Source organism: Manacus candei, unplaced genomic scaffold, assembly GCF_025592945.1.
Source record: "Manacus candei isolate 608988 ecotype Guabito, Panama unplaced genomic scaffold, ASM2559294v1 h1tg000023l, whole genome shotgun sequence".
NCBI lineage: Eukaryota > Metazoa > Chordata > Aves > Passeriformes > Pipridae > Manacus > Manacus candei.
In genome coordinates, this window is record NW_026138071.1 from 839760 (window position 1) to 857498 (window position 17739).

The 17739-nt window shown below is 42.4% G+C and overlaps 1 protein-coding gene across 1 annotated transcript in view; it reads left to right on the forward strand.

The window, feature by feature from the left end:
• Window positions 1-17259, forward strand: part of ESYT3 (extended synaptotagmin 3) — a 32320-nt gene extending 15061 nt beyond the window's left edge. Inside the window, exons 7-23 of the mRNA XM_051787146.1 lie at window positions 497-552; window positions 3032-3152; window positions 4124-4297; window positions 4789-4871; window positions 5295-5343; window positions 6001-6090; window positions 6949-7011; window positions 7105-7173; window positions 8376-8441; window positions 9836-9922; window positions 10723-10872; window positions 11413-11849; window positions 12938-13027; window positions 13553-13684; window positions 15142-15247; window positions 15521-15570; window positions 16502-17259. Coding sequence (XP_051643106.1) covers window positions 497-552; window positions 3032-3152; window positions 4124-4297; window positions 4789-4871; window positions 5295-5343; window positions 6001-6090; window positions 6949-7011; window positions 7105-7173; window positions 8376-8441; window positions 9836-9922; window positions 10723-10872; window positions 11413-11849; window positions 12938-13027; window positions 13553-13684; window positions 15142-15247; window positions 15521-15570; window positions 16502-16538 — 1860 coding nt within the window. The 3' untranslated portion in view covers window positions 16539-17259. The remainder of the gene's footprint in view (window positions 1-496; window positions 553-3031; window positions 3153-4123; window positions 4298-4788; window positions 4872-5294; window positions 5344-6000; window positions 6091-6948; window positions 7012-7104; window positions 7174-8375; window positions 8442-9835; window positions 9923-10722; window positions 10873-11412; window positions 11850-12937; window positions 13028-13552; window positions 13685-15141; window positions 15248-15520; window positions 15571-16501) is intronic.
• The last annotated feature ends 480 nt before the right edge of the window (window positions 17260-17739 follow it).

Here is a 17739-nt window from a genome sequence, read left to right on the forward strand (position 1 = left end):
GAGTCATATATTTTTGATCTTGGATGAGGTGTTCTTGTGTTTAGATTTAGTAGCACTATTTCAGCACATGAAAAAAAACCCCTTTTTGTTTATTGTAAGAGTAGGGATACAGACAACCCCCTGCCTCAGGGCATAGGCCAACCTCTAAGTGAAAGGATGAGGAAACAACTTCAAAGTCTAGGTAGAGTTGTTGAATTTCCTGCATGACCCCAGGGCATCTGCCAGTGGCCATTGCTAAGGGCTGAATGCTGTCTTTCCTTGTGCTTGCAGGTTAAGTCCCAGTGATATCCTCATTTCAGGATGGCAGATAAAATAGATAAGGGAATTGATACCAGCTGTTGGTTTTAATGTACAGTTGCAATCAATTACGGGTGCTGGTTTTCCTTTCTTTAAACAGCTGGCTTTGTTTTAGAATAATTTCCCCTTTAAATTCTACATTTATTTTGAAATAAATTTTAATAGTCCTGTATATGTTTTCTCCCTGCTCTTGTTGTAGCATTTGGAAATCAACTGGGCAGGCATGAGCAACCTCCTGGATGTCCCAGGGATTAAGTGAGTGTCTACTTTATTTCTCTTTATTCATATTCAAAAAGCCTTCAGAAGTCTTCAGTAATCATCAAAGCTGTTCTCAAGAACGCTGTGTAGAAGGTTGTGTTGTGTGCTGGTTACTCATCCCATAGTATGTGGCTGTGGAGTTTGCAAAACCTGAGGAGGGTGCTTTTTACATTCTGTCAAAATTGCTTCAATTGCTTCACTGAGTTTAGGATGGAAGTAGTAAATCCGTCAAACAACAATGATTTAATGTTGAGAAATAGCTGCAGTCCCTCTGACAAACTGAAATACAGTCCATGATAAAGAAAACTGCACCAGATTTATAAGGAGAAATGTTCTCTTTTCATGTAATCTACATTTCAGAAAATGTAGCTCTTCCCCAATGCTTCCTGGGTTGGTGTTGCACATAAAACTTGCACATCAAGGGTGAAAATCTTAGTGGTTCTCAGTACTGTAAGTTTCAAACTGTTTCACCAGATTGGGGATTAACTTTGTCTTTGTTCCTTAGTGTAAGGAGAAAATTCTGTTACATAAGACAAAATATATTTGATTACTCAGCCTTTGCCTTTCTCCCTTCCAATGCAAATGCAGACATTTCTGTTCCCCACTGTTCTTCTGCAGCTCATGGCTTTTAGACTCACAGGAAGTGTCTTCTTTAGGTGCCAGTTTATGCATTAAAGGGCCTCTGAAGACTTTTGATGTTGAGTGAGAGGAAGCTTTCTTTTCCTCTTAATGTGAGGCCAGAGTGGCCTTTTGCCCTGAAGTTTGGCCTGAGAGCTCCAGATTTTATCAGAGGAATTAATCTGTTCTTTTCTAACTTAGTTTCCCTAATCCTTGCAGGGAGAAATTATGTAGGTGTTCCAACCTACAGCCTCTCATATAATTAAGTGCAAATTTAGTGTCCTAAATTTTCACTCCCTGGTTCTCTCACAGGGATTTGAACACAGAAATCTTTGCTTGTCATGAGCACTGCAATGAGAGCTGGGAGCAAAACTTGCCTGACCATGAAGGGGCTGAAGTACAGGTTTAACAAGAGCCCTCCCTTTCAAATGGATTGGGTTTACTTAAGAAGAAACTGGATGCAGTTGTCTGTCCTCATGTACAAGCTGTGTTTAGTTGGGTGCACCCTGAAGACCCAAGAGACAGAACAATTCTGTGACATTCCTGTGGGGATTTTTTTTTTACAGGAAAGCCAACAGCCTGACCAAGGCTCATGGTTTAACATTTGGAGTAGGAAACTACTTTGCTTATGTGTGAATCCAGCCTCCTCTGTGGATTGTGGCACTTTTGTTACACAGTCTTACTCTGATAAGCTGCCTTATAAGCACTAGATTTATCAAGGAGATGAAAGTATTTCAGATACTTGATGCTCTTGGGTTTTCCTCTTAATATTGTCTTTTGCTCATGACAATTTGTAGTGGGATGTTGAAATCCTCTCATTAATCACGTGGAGAGTACTGGATATATCTATGATTAGCCACATATTTCTTGCTTAGGAAAAGTAGTTCAAATTAGTTTTCCCTGCCATACAAAGAGGGCAATTGTAAAGAAAAGATTTAAAACAAAAAGCTAAAAATGTGTAAATTGTAATTAGGCTGGAAGATTGCCTGAACTCCAAGACAGTACCCTCAATTCAACCAATGTGATCTCCAATTACTTAAACCAAGATTTTCCCTCTTAGCACAAAATATTCCAAGATACAGAATTTTATCTTTTGCTTGGTCTTCTATTAAACTAAATGAGCTTGGGACTTTTGTTTTTTTGGGGATTGGTGGGGTTTTGTTTGGTTTTTTGTTTGTTTGTTTGGGGTTTTTTGTTTTGTTTGGTTTTTTTTACGTGGCTGGCTTCTCCTTCTATTTTACAGTAAGGTGTCAGCATGCGTCCAAGAGCAGGCAGCACTGTGCACTAAGGCCATGTTCCAAGTCTTAAAAACAAACTACCTCGAGGCCTCGAGTCCCCTGGGAAATGGGTGAAACCTCCTGATTCCCTCCTCACGTTGCCCTCCCAGAAGGCACATGAGTTTGCCTTGTTTGGGTGTGTGCATCATGTCACACAGCTGAAGCTCCCATTCATCATTTACAACCTGCTACAGCCAAATTCAGTCCAGCAGTAGGGATGCTCCTTAATGCAGACTTGCATCACTAAATTGAAGTTGAATGGCCACTCTGCAACTCCTTTTATAGAATCATTTAGATTGGAAAAGACTTTTAAAGATCATCAAGTCCAACTATTAACCTAACACTGCCAAGCTCACCACTAAACCATGTACCTAAACACTGCTTTTACAGGTCTTTTAAACACTTCCAGGGATGGTGACTCAACCATTTACCTGTTCTAATGCTTGACACCCTTTAGGGGATTGTGGGCAGCATCACTGACTTTGCAGTGCCCAGTTTCTTTTGCTGTGCCTCATTCTTTCGCTCTAACCGAGTTGTGATGGATTGTAGAAACTGAGGTTGCTTTTTTCCCCCACCTGCAGTGTAATGTCAGACTCCTTAATTCAAGACTTCATTGCTGCACGGCTGGTTCTGCCGAACAGGATCACAGTGCCTCTGAGAAAGAACATGAACATTGCCCACTTGAGGTTCCCTATCCCCCAGGTGAGTTGTTTTTTTCAGTGAGAGTGTTTATCTTCCTGAGTGTGCATTTGGCACCACATGGGTGCTTGCAAGCTTAGTGACTTAGGATCCTGCATCAGCTCTTTTAACCTGAATTATGGGCTTTTTGTAGGTGATATTTCAGAAATATATCAGTAGATGTTGGATAGTTCATAATTTGTGAGGGGGGGACATGGACACTCGGGGTTCTGTATGGCATAAGGAGTCTGTTTAGACTCTGAACTCATTTACCAATTAAACCTTTAAGCTCTAACTGAAGATCTGTGGTATACTGAAATGAGAGGATAAATACATGAGCAATGAATGTCCAGCTCTTTAATATTTTTACTAATGCTCTGAAAGGGTGTAAATAGGGAACTTGGAGGGTGACATCTCTTTGTTACAGAAAAAAAATGGGAAAAAACCCCAAGAACAAATCTCCTAAATACTTGACATATCCAGGTCTTCAGTCTCCTTCATCCATCCAATACCTAATAATCTTATTAATGAGGATAAATATAAACGAGTGACAAAAGGATGCTCCCTATTGCAAATGTACATCAGCAAACTGAAGTTGAATGGCCACTGTGCAATAAGATAAGTCCCTGACAATGGGTGCTTAGTTCCTTCTTCAGTCACTGGGAATTGATCCTTACACTTGATTTGACTGTGGCAATAATGCTGTGTGCATATGTATGCTTCTGATTTAAAAATAAATTGAATATTATTTCCTACACAGTTATCTAGATTGCCTTGTGCATCTGCTTAAGGGGTTTTTCCCCTCTAGGTAAGTGGTGGGAAAAGTGTTTTAATACAGCTGTCACTGGAAATGTACTGTGTCAAACTATGTGTCTTTGCAGAACTGTCACAGTGACTGCCCTTGCTGCCTGAAATAGCTAATTTTAGGAGGCAGCATATTATAATTACGCAAAGATTGCATTTTCATGACCAATTCTGTATCTTATTTTATTCAGGGGGTAATAAGGGTTCATCTGCTAGAAGCTGAAAACCTTGTCCAGAAAGACAGTTTCCTTGGTGCGATCAGGGGGAAGTCTGATCCGTACGCTCTCCTTCGCGTTGGCACGGTGCAGCATCGAAGCAAGACAGTTTCCCGAGATCTTAATCCCATTTGGAACGAGACATTTGAGGTACTGAATCTTTTGATCTCTCCATCTATAGGATGCACAGCTATTTACATCCCTGTGCTTGGAGGACCCTCTCTTACCTGACTGCACTGGAGCAGGTGGACTTCCTTGTTACTCGGTTGAGGCATTTCTGTCCCTTAAACAAGTTCAGATTTACATTGTAAACTTGAAATGTCATTCAGGTTGATCTGATTTACATGTGTGGGTTTTTGGAGGAGGTGCAGAGCCCTGCTTTAAATATCAATCAGTGCAACCGTAGGCTGCTCTAGCATTGGTTTCTCCCCACTTATTAGGGATACCAGTTTGAGGAGTTTAACTTGTAGTTCAAAAACAAGCAAACTGAATTTGAAATATTTTCACCTATAATCAATTGTATTTGTTACGCAGTTAGCCACAAAAGAGCAGGGAATGTCCTTTGTGTCTTATACAGCTGTGAAATGTCACGTTCTTGTCCACAGCTTTTTGGTTTTAATCAATACCTCTTTCTCCTCCAGTTTGTTGTTCATGAAGTGCCTGGTCAGGACTTAGAAGTGGACTTGTATGATGAAGATCCAGATAAAGATGACTTCATGGGCAGGTAAATTAGCATGACCTTTGCTCGGGGTCCAGTAGCTGCTGCTATGGGACACCTGGATAATTTATATTGGCAATTTAATACTCTTGGAAGCCATTCCCTTTGCCCAGATATTGATACCAAGTTATTAGTTTGTAGTGCAACTAACTTTGAGCAAGGTAGAGAGTGGCCCATGCTCCTACAGGGAATCCTGCGAAGCCATTAGAAGTGATGGTTGCCACATGACTTGAGATTTAAATATTTCAAGGGAGAGATTTCAGAAGTGTAAGTGCATTCCGGTGCATTCCTCCACACAGGCAATGTGGAGAAGTTGTTGTTTGGAGCAGACTTGAGTGAGGGCTTTTTTGGTGGTGGTTTCTTTTCTCCCCAACAGCAGTATGCTATATGCCTCAATATACACTGAAATGTTTGCTTTTTGCCTTTCAGCTTGCTTATAGGCCTAGTGGATGTAATGAATGACAGAACTGTTGATGAGGTAAAGATCACAGCTTATTTCTAAGTGTGTTGGTGGTGTATGCTTACATGTGCTCATTTGTACTCCCCCTCTGCTACTGCAGTATTTCTGCGTGATTAAAGCTACCTTGCACGCTTGCACAGTGGTCTTTTCACGAAAAGAAAATACCTTCACTCAGAAAACTTACAAAGTAGCCATTACAATAATTTTTACAGCCAAGCTGGTAACCCCAGACAGCCCTGAAAGTTACACTGAGCCAGCAGTGGGGTATCTTGTGTTTGTATCTTGTGTCCCATATGTACCAAACATTTTTTACAAGGCTGCAGATAAGGTTTGGTGAAGCAGTCTGATTGCTGAGGGGAGAAATGATGTGATCTTATGGTCATTCATCCTGCAACCCAGCACTCTGCAAACAATGTCAGGGTGCCTGTCTTGTGCTGCTGCTGGTTGGAAATATCCATGCACTTTGCCTGTATATGGGTATCTTATTTCCATTTTTTCTGGCTTGTATTTGTAAGTAGATGGACGTGCTACAATTTATGTGTCAAAAGTGCAAGTTAAAATGCTCAGAGTACAACTCATGTAGTCTAATGTACATAAGTCTCAGAGACTGCCACACACATATAAAAATTATTCTGCCTCACAGTTCTCAAGTTACCCTTTGTTGTCTCTGTTTAGTGGTTTCCCTTAAGTAAGACAACAAGCGGACACTTGCATTTAAAACTGGAGTGGCTTTCACTACTAAATGACCAAGAAAAGCTACATGAGGTGAGTATGTTTGCTTGAAGGATTCAGGTACTCTGATCCCTGTCCAGTGATCAACAAAGGAGTGTGTAAAATTAGGAACCCCAGGGCAAATTCATGGGAGTTTATTTTTGTCTGGCAAAGTTTTGATGTGATTCCCTCCCTGCCACTCCTACAGAGGAAGGGCATTTGCTTGCCCCAGGTCCCTTGGTAATTCAGGAGTAACTCAAATCTGGCAGCTCCTTTTGCTTGAATTGGCAAACCTTTGTTTGACTCACTGCAAAATAGCTTTTCACAGGTCCTTTCTTTGAGAGTTTTTCTCCTCCCTCTTCATCTAGGATCTGTGTAGTACCCCAGGCCCCTGAAATAACCTGTACTAGTCATAGACAAATACACAGAACTGGTGCTTGGTAGGACAGTATTTCCAAATTGTTGCTTGTCCAGCAGAATTGTTTGGATAAAGCCCATCTCCCAGGGATGCTGTTTCTTCAAAACCAACCAAAAACGTTGGAGTTCCACTGAAGTGAATAAAATTGTTTCCAAGCTTTGTTCTGCTAATACTGGATTGATGTTGATATATGTGATTGAAGCATGTTTTCAGGTGTCTTGCTATGCTGGGGAACCCAACCAGTTCTGCACTGAGGGATTGATGAGCATTAAGGCCAGTGCATTGAAGAGACTTACACGTCTTACTGGTCTGCTTAGAACTGTCACACTGTATTGGCTTCTGCTCTCCTAAATTGCAAGTTTTAGGAGAAAAGCAGAGAGCTGCTTAGCCTTCAGAAACTGCCCTTTGAATTTTGTTATATTTTACATTGTCCTTGGTGGGTGATCATGCCTACCTTGTGTTTTGTTTTGGCTTATCTTTCCTGGCCTTTGCAGGATAAGAAGGGTCTGTCTACAGCAATTCTGATAGTCTACTTGGACAGCGCCTTCAACCTTCCAGTAAGTACAAACCACATGCAGCAGCCTTCACTCCTAACCTTCTCTTTTTAAGACCACAAACTAATTATTTTAAATACTCTTTCACTAATTCAGAAAAACCACTTCGAATATTCGAATGGTGAATGTGGAGCAAAGAAGATAAAAAATAACAAGTACCTCAAGGTAAAATTTATATTTTCCTCCCATGCTTGCAAAACAATGTTCTGGACTGTGGGATGTTGTAGTAACTGAAACTGCCTGTGGTTAAAGAGAAATAACCTCTCCACTGCCAGAGTCTAAGTGACCAGGGGTTCAAAATATTCATTGAAAGGCCACCCCTGCCCCAGTAAAAGTCTAGGAGATCCAAGTGAGAATGCAACACAGAAATTTTTGATTGTGCCTGTGGTTGTTTATACTTTTATGCTTTGGACAGAGAGTCTGCAGACATCAGATTAGGTCATGATAACCTTTCTGCTGTTGCAGAGATTCTTCCCATGCTGAGCTGTTCCAGCTTGACATTGGGGTGGGAGGAATATGCTTGTTTGTGGTAACCTTCCTGTTCACTGGAGACCTGACCACCAAATTCCTCCCCACCTTGGTTTTAGAGGGATTCAGAAGTCTCTGTCATTCCTGCCTCTTCTCTCATAGCTTCTGTTTACTTTCCCCCCAAAATACTGTATTTTGCTACTGTGATGTAAATGGTGGGTTTAGGGAAGAATGTCTTTCTCCCTTTTTTCTTGAACAAGTTACACACAGTCACAGCTCTGAGCTATGGATAAAGCTTCCCATTCTGTCCAAGTAGCTCCTCTCCTAAGTACCATCTTTACAACTGAGTTACTAGCACTTAATTCTGAACCTAATTGTGAGTGCTTTGTATGCAGTGTTGTGCCAAGACCAGTTCCTCAGCCTTGACTTCTGTAGCTTAGTGCAGAGAAGCACAGTACAAGAGGTTCAGTATTGTTACTTCTGGAAAGGAATTGTTACTTGATGCCAAAGACTTGCTTCTATCTGCAAGTCCTGAGCCTTGGAAACCAATTCTGAAAGTCCTATTTCATTCAGGAATGATGAAGACTTCCCACTGAACCTTCAACTCTCTTCTCTGTTTCCTCCCAGCTTCTGACAATTTTTTAACTGCTCACCTATTGAAACCTAAGTACATAAAACTTTGGCTTAAATGTGTACTCTTGATGGTAAAGACTGTGCTGTGTTATGGCTGGAGGCTTTCCTGTGTACTGCACCCTTCAGATGTCCTACATCTGAAAAATATGGTCAGCTTTCCAGCAACTCATTTCAAGTAACAGTAGTGGTGTGATATAGCTTTCTGTAAACTATAAATTTCTCATTTTTTTTCTGATTTCTTCTTTTTTCCCTATATTAAATGACAGAAGATGGAACGAGAACCTTCCTCGTTTGTCCTGCTCACAGTTGGAAACAAGACTCAGAAGAGCAAGGTGACGCTGTTCTGTTTTGCTTTCCTTAAATACTCTGTTTTATGGGTGACTATTTCCAAGTAGCTTTTAGGAAGGGAAGGGCTTCTTTTGAAGCTGATGTGAAGAGCTGTAGCTATGGTGATGGCTGCAGAGCCTGGGAGGTGGAGGTCAGTCAGCACATGGAACCACTGTATCACTGAGCTGTGGTGGTTAGTGGGTGTCTGATCAGCTGCTGTACAGATGTGTGGCTTTGTGCTCATTGCCACGGGGTCATACTGGTCAAGACACTCCAGTTCTATAAGGGTTGAAGAGTTAAAAATGATAGGTCTCAAATCTGGCTCATATTTTCTCAGAGCAGGGTGTCATTTGTATCAACCTGGCCTTTGTTTCCCCATCAGAGCCTTTCCTGGCTCCCGTGTATCACAGTTTTACTGATTTTTTTTCTTTTTTTTTTTTTTACCTGTACCAGGTGTATCTGGATCTCTTCCACTTCACTTTCAGTTCCTTTTTCATTATTTAAAAATTACTTTTACCTGATGAGTACAAGCAACAACTGAGCTCTGCCCTCCCAGTAGCTGCCGTGTTTGCTGTCCTGCAGCTGGATGCAGATGAGGGCAGCCCTATGTTCTTTTGGACACCCAACAAATAGGAATGAATCCTCTTGGCTACGCATGGGTGTATAGGACTGACACCTATTTTCCTTTGTTTCTTCCACCTGCTTCACCCAGGAATTGGGTTCTGCTTGCATTTTTACCTTTTTCGGCTTTCCCTCTCCCTACCACATCATTTGCCTCTCCTAAGCTAGGTAAGACTTCCAGCCTTTCCCTGCTCCTTTCTCCTTGCAGCCAGCAGTCGTGGCCTGGCAGAGACAGCTGGTTTATGGAGCAGCCACAGCCCCCATGGGTGCTTTCCATGCTCTTTCATCCTTGAAGTGGATGGTACTGAAGCTGTGCCATCCTACTCTTCCCACAAGATCTACACCCCTGAAACTGCCCCTCTAGCTTTCCTACCCTTCCCTGTCAGCTCATTGTGGCTTTGGGAGCTGGCTCTGGGTGCCTGCAGGCTGGAAGCAGCACTCTGGCTCTCCCTGGGTGGAGAGGTGGGAGGGAGGGAGCAGTGCGTTGCTGCAGGTGAGGCAGGCTGCTGGTCCAGGCAGCGCTGGCTGGGGCAAACTGCAGCTCACCAGACTTGTTCTTTGGCATTTCCACATCCTGCAAAACTTGTTCTGGTTTTGCCAGAGACTTTGCTTCCGCACGCTTCTGACCTGGAATTTCCACTCTCTCCATACAGCTGGGGTGTAGCATCACTGGATAAAATTAAGAGGGTCACCGTGCCCCTCTCTGGTGATCAGTGTCATGCATTATGTGCTGCTTACAGAACAAACTAATGTATGTGCCACAATCTTCTTGTTGCAGACCTGCAATTTCAGCAAAGATCCCACGTGGGGCCAGGCTTTCACCTTCTTTGTCCACAGTGCTCATTCCCAGTCACTCCATGTTGAGGTGAGAGAAAAGCCTTTCCTTTGAAGACCAACTACACATCTGTAGGAAGAAACCTCTTTTATGGAGATCAGTGCTGGTTTTTTCTATGTGGAATTGTCTTGTTCTGGGTTCCTCCTACTTAAAAGTAGAAGAAGGACCTGTTGCTGCACGGGTGATTCTCTGTTAGGTGATACTGGTATCTGCCTTTGTTCTAGGATCATGTAGTGTAACATCTGAGTTTAAAATGTGGGATATTTCTGGCTGCAAAGTGCAAAGGAGTTTTTATACAGGTCGGTGTGTAGTAAAGACATCAATATTTTGCTGTCAGAAATTGCAGCCTTAATAATTCCCATCCACAGCCCTTCACCTCAGTGTTCTGGCTTGTTAAGCAGTTCTGTCTCTCACCAGCCCCTTCTAGGGCTAGTCAGTCAGATATTGTAGAATTGAACTTAGAAGGTGTATTGAAGTTAAATAGGCTAAACAATTACCTAAAGAGCTTGTAAAAGTTTAGACCAGTTGCCATCCCAGCTACCTGGGACATTGCTTCTCCCTGAAGCAAGTAGGGAAAGTCCAGTAAATCTCAGGGCCTGGTTTTTCTGCTGAGGCAGTTCCTTATCTGTGTAGTTAGGGATGGGATTTTTACTCCAAACACACTAATTTGTTACACTCCTGAAATACTGGTATCACCCATTTGGAAGTAACCACACCTGATATTATGTCCAGAAGTAAATAAGCTAATTTTGGTTTCTGTCTGAAATACCTTCTTGCTTTGCTTCCCAGTTTGCCAAACTTTTGTTTCCTTTCCCCCCCCCCCCCTCTAGATAAAAGACAAGGAGCGGGATAGTGCCCTGGGAACTTCAGTGGTATGTCTGTCCCACTTACTTAAGGACCCAAACATGACTCTGGATCAGAGATTCCAGCTGGACCATTCCAGTTCAGACAGCTTTATTCAGATGAAACTTGTATTGCGGGTATGTTGTTCTTTCGTATATTCATTTGGCTTCCCTGGTGGAAGCATCCAATTCTAACCAGGCAAAAGAGATGAAAGATGACTGTGGAGAAAGGCAGCTTTTCTTCACAGATGAGTAGAAAGTAGAAGTGTGACAAGGTCTTTAAGTGCAATTAAGAGTGTATGGTGGAGCTGAGAAGTATCCATGAAGTTTCCTAATAGTTATTGTAGAGACAAGGCTGAAAATCTTCTCCCAACAATAAAAAGTTAGTCTGAGAAAATCTAAGCTGGGGAAATCAAAGCTCCTCAAAAGTAAGAGACACTGATGCTTAGAAGTCATTTTCTCACTGTGCTCTGGATCAGTGCTTAGACAGTGTTAAATGTATATGCAGTAGTACAAGAGAAGAGAACACTACAGTGAATCCCACAGACTCCTTTCATCTCTAATGGCAGATTCCTGCTGTTACAATTTTGTGGTGAAATTTTCTCCTGGGTAGTAATGCTGGCATTCACCCCAGTGCTTTGGGAGCAGCACTCACTGCTCTCCCTTGTGATTTTTTAGGCACTGAATGTTGAAGAACCTGATCCAGATAGAGTCAAGGCTGGTGTCAATGCCTCAAAGCAAGGTCCCGTGCGTGTTATGGAAAAGGGTGGAAACCAGCAGAAGTCTGTCTCCCCACCAGAAGTCTCAAAAGTACCTCCTGTCAGCAAAGACTCTGCAGCACTTGAATCCCTGCCAAAAAGGGACAGTGGAGAAGACCTGGCCACTAAAGACTGTTCAGCAGCCCCTGTACCAAGTGAAACAGTTGCAGTCCCTGATGGGGCAGAGCACAAGCAGAACCCAGAGCATCGCCCGCCGTCAGCGCTGCACAGCGGAGCGGCAGCAGTGCCCACGCTGCCAGTCGTGCAGGAGCTGAGGCTTGCACCCAGTGTCACTTCTCTGGGTTCTCTGCCTTCCTCTTGCTTTGAATTAAGTAGCAGCAATCTGGACATTCATAAGTAAGTGTTCTTCCAGCTGAATTGTTCTTCTCGTGGGAAAGTTTAGGTATTATAGATCGCTGTTGCATAGAGGTGAATTCAAGGGCTGCTAAGTCGCTTGGTGTCTTGGTTCTCAACTCACAAAGAATTGACCTAAGTATTCCAGTCAGCAGCAAAGTAGATTACAGGGCACTATCAGATCAGGTGTAAAGTGAAAGCAATACATCTCTGGCTTTCCTAAGAGATGCTGCACATGTTGGCTTCATATTATTGAAGAGCCTCTCTACACTCCTGGCTGCCATAACACTCATTTAGCAACAGGATATTGGAAGTCTGAGCATCCCACTTCTGTAATATCATAAACCCTTGATAAGTTTCTCTGGCTGCTTAAAGCTTTGAATGCTGTGTTTTATCCAGTGAATTTTAAGAGTGATGACGCTGTGAACAAAGTTTTTGTGGATAGGTTTGCTTGTGTTTGTGTCCTTCCCACAGTGCTCAGTAGTCTGTTCTGTTAATCTCCCTCCTGGGGGGCAGAATGGACCTTGTAGAATCCTTAATGAACTGAAGTATCAAAGAAGGTCCACCTCACTTAAAAGAGCATCAGAGTAATTATAAACCTGAATGTGAAACCCAGCTCCCGCTGTTCGGTCTTGTACTGTTGGACTGGCAGATTCTCTAGCTCTGAATAGGGCTTCATTTATAAACTATCTTTAAACCATTTTGAACAATGTTTTTTGGATTTGAAGCCACTTCAATAACATGCAGAATGAAATATAAAGAAGGTCACATTTTGCATATACATACAAGACATTTTTGAGAGAGCTGTGTAACACACTAACCTCTACTTTGCTGCTCCTTCTACAGCAGGCCATGGAGGGGCTTTTTCAGCAGTTTGTACTGTGGGACTGAAATCAAGTTCGTGCAGGGAAGACAGGGACGGTGCTAACGGGAATGTTGATTCTGTGGAACCTCTGTGGTCCAGCTGCTTCCTAGAAAGCAAACCTTAGGATGCCAGGAAGAAGAATAGTGCCCTGAAAGTTGGTTTTAGTCTGCATTTGGTCTTTTCAGTAGCTGTATTGAAAGGCTTTGACTGTGCCAATGTCTTGCAGTGGTACCGAAATGCCTCTGGGGGAGATCCAGCTGACAGTCCGTTATGCTTCCATACGGCAGAGCCTCGTCGTGCTGGTGAACGGCTGCAGGTAACACTGACAATCACTGAAAGAGAGGGGCAGAGCTCTCTGAGCTTGTGTCAGTCATTCAGCAAAGCTGGAGTAGAACCAGTGCAGCAGGAGATGCCTTAGCACTGGCTGGCCTCAACCTGTGCAGCCTCACTAGGCCCAGCTCTGGTCAGTGCCAGCAGCGGGTCAGGGAGAGAGGCCAGCGAGTAGGGCCCATTGCAGTAGAGATACTTCATACTGTCATCCACCCAAAACCTCCTCTGAACAGCACTGACAACTGATGTGTGTCCTGGGGTCTCGTGATAGGCATCATGGCAAGGATTGATCCCTATGATTGAATTTGTAATTGTTAATTTAGGAACCCTGATAAGTCACCACACACTCGGTAGTGAAAATTCTGTTTAAATAAATGTTCTTAAATTTTAGTTCCAACTCCCAGGATTAATGTTTTTGGCCCATGAAGGTTTGGTTTGATTCCAAGAGAGTCAAGTTATTAAAACACACACTGGGAGAACCTGCCTTGCTTGTCTGTATTTCTTTTAACAGAAACTTAGTACCCTCTTCCAGTCGTGGAGTAGATCCATATGTTCGTATATACCTGCTTCCAGATAGAAGGTGGACAAGCAGGAAGAAGACTTCTGTTAAGAAGAAAACATTGAACCCTCAATACGATGAGAAGTAAGAAAATGTTAATTAAGATTGTGGCTGAAATAGTTATGGTGTCTGTGTAACGAAAGGGCTTCCTTCCTAAGGTGTGCTGCTGTTGGTCCTAAGGATTGTCTTGTGAACATTTGCAGGTCTTCTGAAACAAATAGCACTTTAATTGTGATTTCCAAGTACTTGGGGCTTGCTCTGCCTGTGGTGTTGTCTGTCCCTCTGTAGCAGGGCACACCTTCTTCCCTGCCCCTTCCAGCGGGTGCAGGCTGCACTTGCTTCCTTGCAAACAGACATTCCCCTACCCATGTTTAACTCCCTGTCATGGCAAAGGCAATATTTTCATTCAAATGCCTCACAGAGCCTACTTCTCTGTTCATACTGCTTTGCCTGATGCTTGTTTGGACACCTTTCCAAAAGTCCAAGGCAGAAGTACAGAGCCTTTAGAGACTGGACCATTCTTTGGGCAGACAGATGGATGTTGTCATCAGTACCTGGTGGTACAGGGTAAAATGTTCCCACCCCTTTGCTGACAGTGTCACATGCACAGCTCTGCCACTGAAATGGAATGTGTTTTGTATAAACCCAAACACAGTAATGCTTAGAGGAAGAGCTGTTTTGAGAGGTGGTCTTAATCCCATAATTAGAGGAAGGTACACTTATGTGAAAATACGTGAATATTGGGTGATCCTGGTTGGTTTAGATTTTTCCTGTGTTGTGTCCTTTCTGTAAGTCAGAAATGGAGAAAGGATTTTAAAATATTTCATCTTAGCGCTCAAAACACTGGAGCTGTGGATTTTTCTGTGTATTCCCAAGTAGCTCCACTGATTCAGCGCCAGCCCAGCTGTTGGGAACATCATCTCGTTTTCCTCATCCTCAGTATTGACGTATCCTGTACATCCTTAATTAAGGATAATAAGTTGGGCAATGCTTAGCTCCAAAACACATTACCTGTTTTACAGCTCTGACTTGAAGAAAAGCTATTCAGGTGGGCAGAACTGATTTAGCATGGACAAAACTCACTTGACATTAGTGATGTGTGCCAGAGGCTTGAGTCAGAGCCATTAAGAATTTAATTGTCACAAGTTTCAGCCTTTGCTCTTCGGTGCAAGGCTATTCTGTGAAATTGGGGGTTTGGCTCAGCTGTTTCCTCTGAGTAATGAAGGTTGAATGGCAAACACGCTGGTCTTCCCATGGAGAGGAAAAAAGATGGTAAATGGCATTTCATCATGGATGCATGTTTTCCTCCTTCCCCCTGGCACAGTGAACAGTCTGAACACAGTGTAATAGTCTTTCATGAGGTCTGGAAGAGGTTTCTTGCAATGTGAATGAAATCTAACTAGATTTGCCTTTTCTGTGCCTTCTTTTCCTGTTAAAGTCTTGGCTACTGATGTTGTACTCTGTCACTGTAATCTGGCCACTGATGCTTACAGGATTTTAAGCTGTGACTTATGTCTCTCCTTTCTAAACTTTACATTTAGGTTTGAATTTTTTGAATCTTTGGAAAATGTCAAGAAAAGGGCACTGGACATTGCAGTGAAAAACAGCAGGCCGTTCATTTCACAGGAAAGGAAGGAGCTGGGGAAAGTAAGTTTAAAGAATCCACACTACAGATGTAACAGAGCTGAACAGTCTGGGCCATTCCTGTAATCCTGAAATGCAACTCGCTGGCAATCTGGAAACAACATCTGCCAGATTTTCATCTGAAATCAGGCTGTACCATGTGGAGGCTCCTTTTCACTTGGGCCTGAGATGCAGCCCTAGAAGTAGAAAGTGGGTCTGACTTGGGAGGAGTGCTAGCATAGCTAATCAATTTGTATGCTGAATAATATACAAACAAATAAAATTGGCTTTTTAAAGGTGCGGATCGACCTGTCCCAGGAGGACTTAATAAAAGGTTTTGCACAATGGTAAGTACCATCTCCATACTTCCAAACCCTGCCCATTGCTTTGTTGGGAGTTTGCATGACTGTTGTTGAAGTTCTGGTGACTGGGCTGTGTTTGGGTGAGCAAGAAGAATATCTGACCTGCAAACGCAGGACTAACTTGAACTAATCTGGTAGTTTTATCTAAGTTGTGTGTTAATCCATGGGCTGTGCAGTGCCTGCCCTGTGAGACAACTTTAATGAGATGCCTGTGTGCCAATTATAGTCTTCAGCATATTTTATGTTACCATAAAAGCCATGGGGACACATAAGTAAAAGAATTATGTTTATTAAAGCAACTTTGTAACAAATTTTAACTCGGATAAAGATCTTAACTAAATATTCTGATCAGCAATATATATATGTATGATAAAACTTTAATTACAAAGCATTTATAGAAACTATTATAATAAGCCACTTACAGTTCTGCCTGTATGTTCATTGTGGTTCTGAGGTTTGTGTGTTCATTGGTCTGAGGCAGAGACTGAGAACCTGGCTTGGGTGTTTTTTTCCACTTCTACGTCTGTAGCTAATGGCAGTAGTTCTTCCTTCTGTCTCCTTCAGTGGAGCCCAAGGAATGCAGTGTGGGTAGTCCGGGAGCTTGCCATCTGCACAGGCAGTGAGCCAATATTCCAGATAGGAAAACCGTGTTTCCCTGGCCCAGCTTGTGTGTGTGTGTGTGTGTGTGTGTGTGTGTGTGTGTGTGTGTCTCAAGGCAATTATGGGAGGAGGGAAAAACAACACCCCCAAAGTTCCTGGTGAAGAGCTGAAGTCTGAGGCCACCTCTGGAGCCTCCTTTGTCAGGCTCCCTGTGAAGGCCAAGCAATAAAGCAGCCAAAGTCCTCTCTATTGTGGCAGTTAAAACTGTAAAGAAAGTCTTAAACTACTGTAATTACTTACTGTGTCTGTCTTGCAGGTATGAGTTGACAAGGAGTAGACGCAGGAGAATTTGATTTCTTCTCATGTACATAAGTCACTAATTTTTCGACTTTATATAAATGTACATATCTCTTGTAATTAATGTGTTTTGCACACTCATTGCAAATTTGAAGCAGTCTCTAGCTCAGGACATGTAAATTTAATGATCCCATTTGGAGATTAGTTCTCCCTGAAGTTAAAAAATAAACATTTCCCCCCCCCCCCCGGAATAATTTGTCCTTAGAGAATAAATCTTTTATTTTTGCCATTTCTGGCAAATCATCCCCCAAAGGACCTGTAAGTTTGAATCCTCTCTTAAGGAAGTGTTGTACCTGGGGATATTTTAGATTGTCAGCCAAGTGTCATTATCTTGCTTGGCAGTCTCATGTCCCCAGGATCTTGTTCATGTTGTTTTAACATGAAAGTGTTGTACTTTTCTAAAGCAGCATTCTTCAGCTGTAGGGCTACAGAACCCATTAAACTTTAATAGCAATTATTTTTTGAGAAACTAAGAAATTGGTATTCCACTGTTCAGAAGTACCTTTGCAGACTGTGGCTGCAGGTATGTAAATAATGAGCTTCCAAAAGCAGGGAGCTTAGTTTACCAAGATGTCATTAAGGTTTAAGTTTGTGACACCTTAATAGGTTTTGTCCTTTGTTACAGTACATTTCAAAATCTTGTAAACCCAGATTATGCCTGAGGAACAGCAGAGTTTTGTAAACTAAACTGTAATATTGAGGCAAAATATTTTTGGAAGCTTGGTGTACTTGTTTCTGTACAATAAACTTCTGTCTTGCATAAGAAACTTGATCTATTCCTTTCTGAAACTGACTTTTGGAATATGACCATGGTAACCTCTAACCATCATTTGAAGCAAATTTCCAATATTTTTGGCCTAGATTGCATTAATCCAGTCTGCTTCAGTCCATAACATGAGAGAATACTCACTGAGTAACAATGTGGTCGCATCCCAAACTGAGCTGAAAATGTAAACATTTTAAAACGGGCTCTCCAGAAAACCAAGATAGGCAAATGCTGAAAGTGTGATGGCTGAGGCAGTTAGAGCACCTTTATCTCATACTGAATGTGTCAGTAACATTCAAAATGTGCCTGGTCGTGTGCTGGGTTCAGTTTCCTGGACTGATACAGAGTGTATCTCTCTCTGAGATTGAGAAGACCAGTCAGTAGCAGTTATAATGAAAATTTTTCTTAAATTGACCAAGAATTAAGAAAAA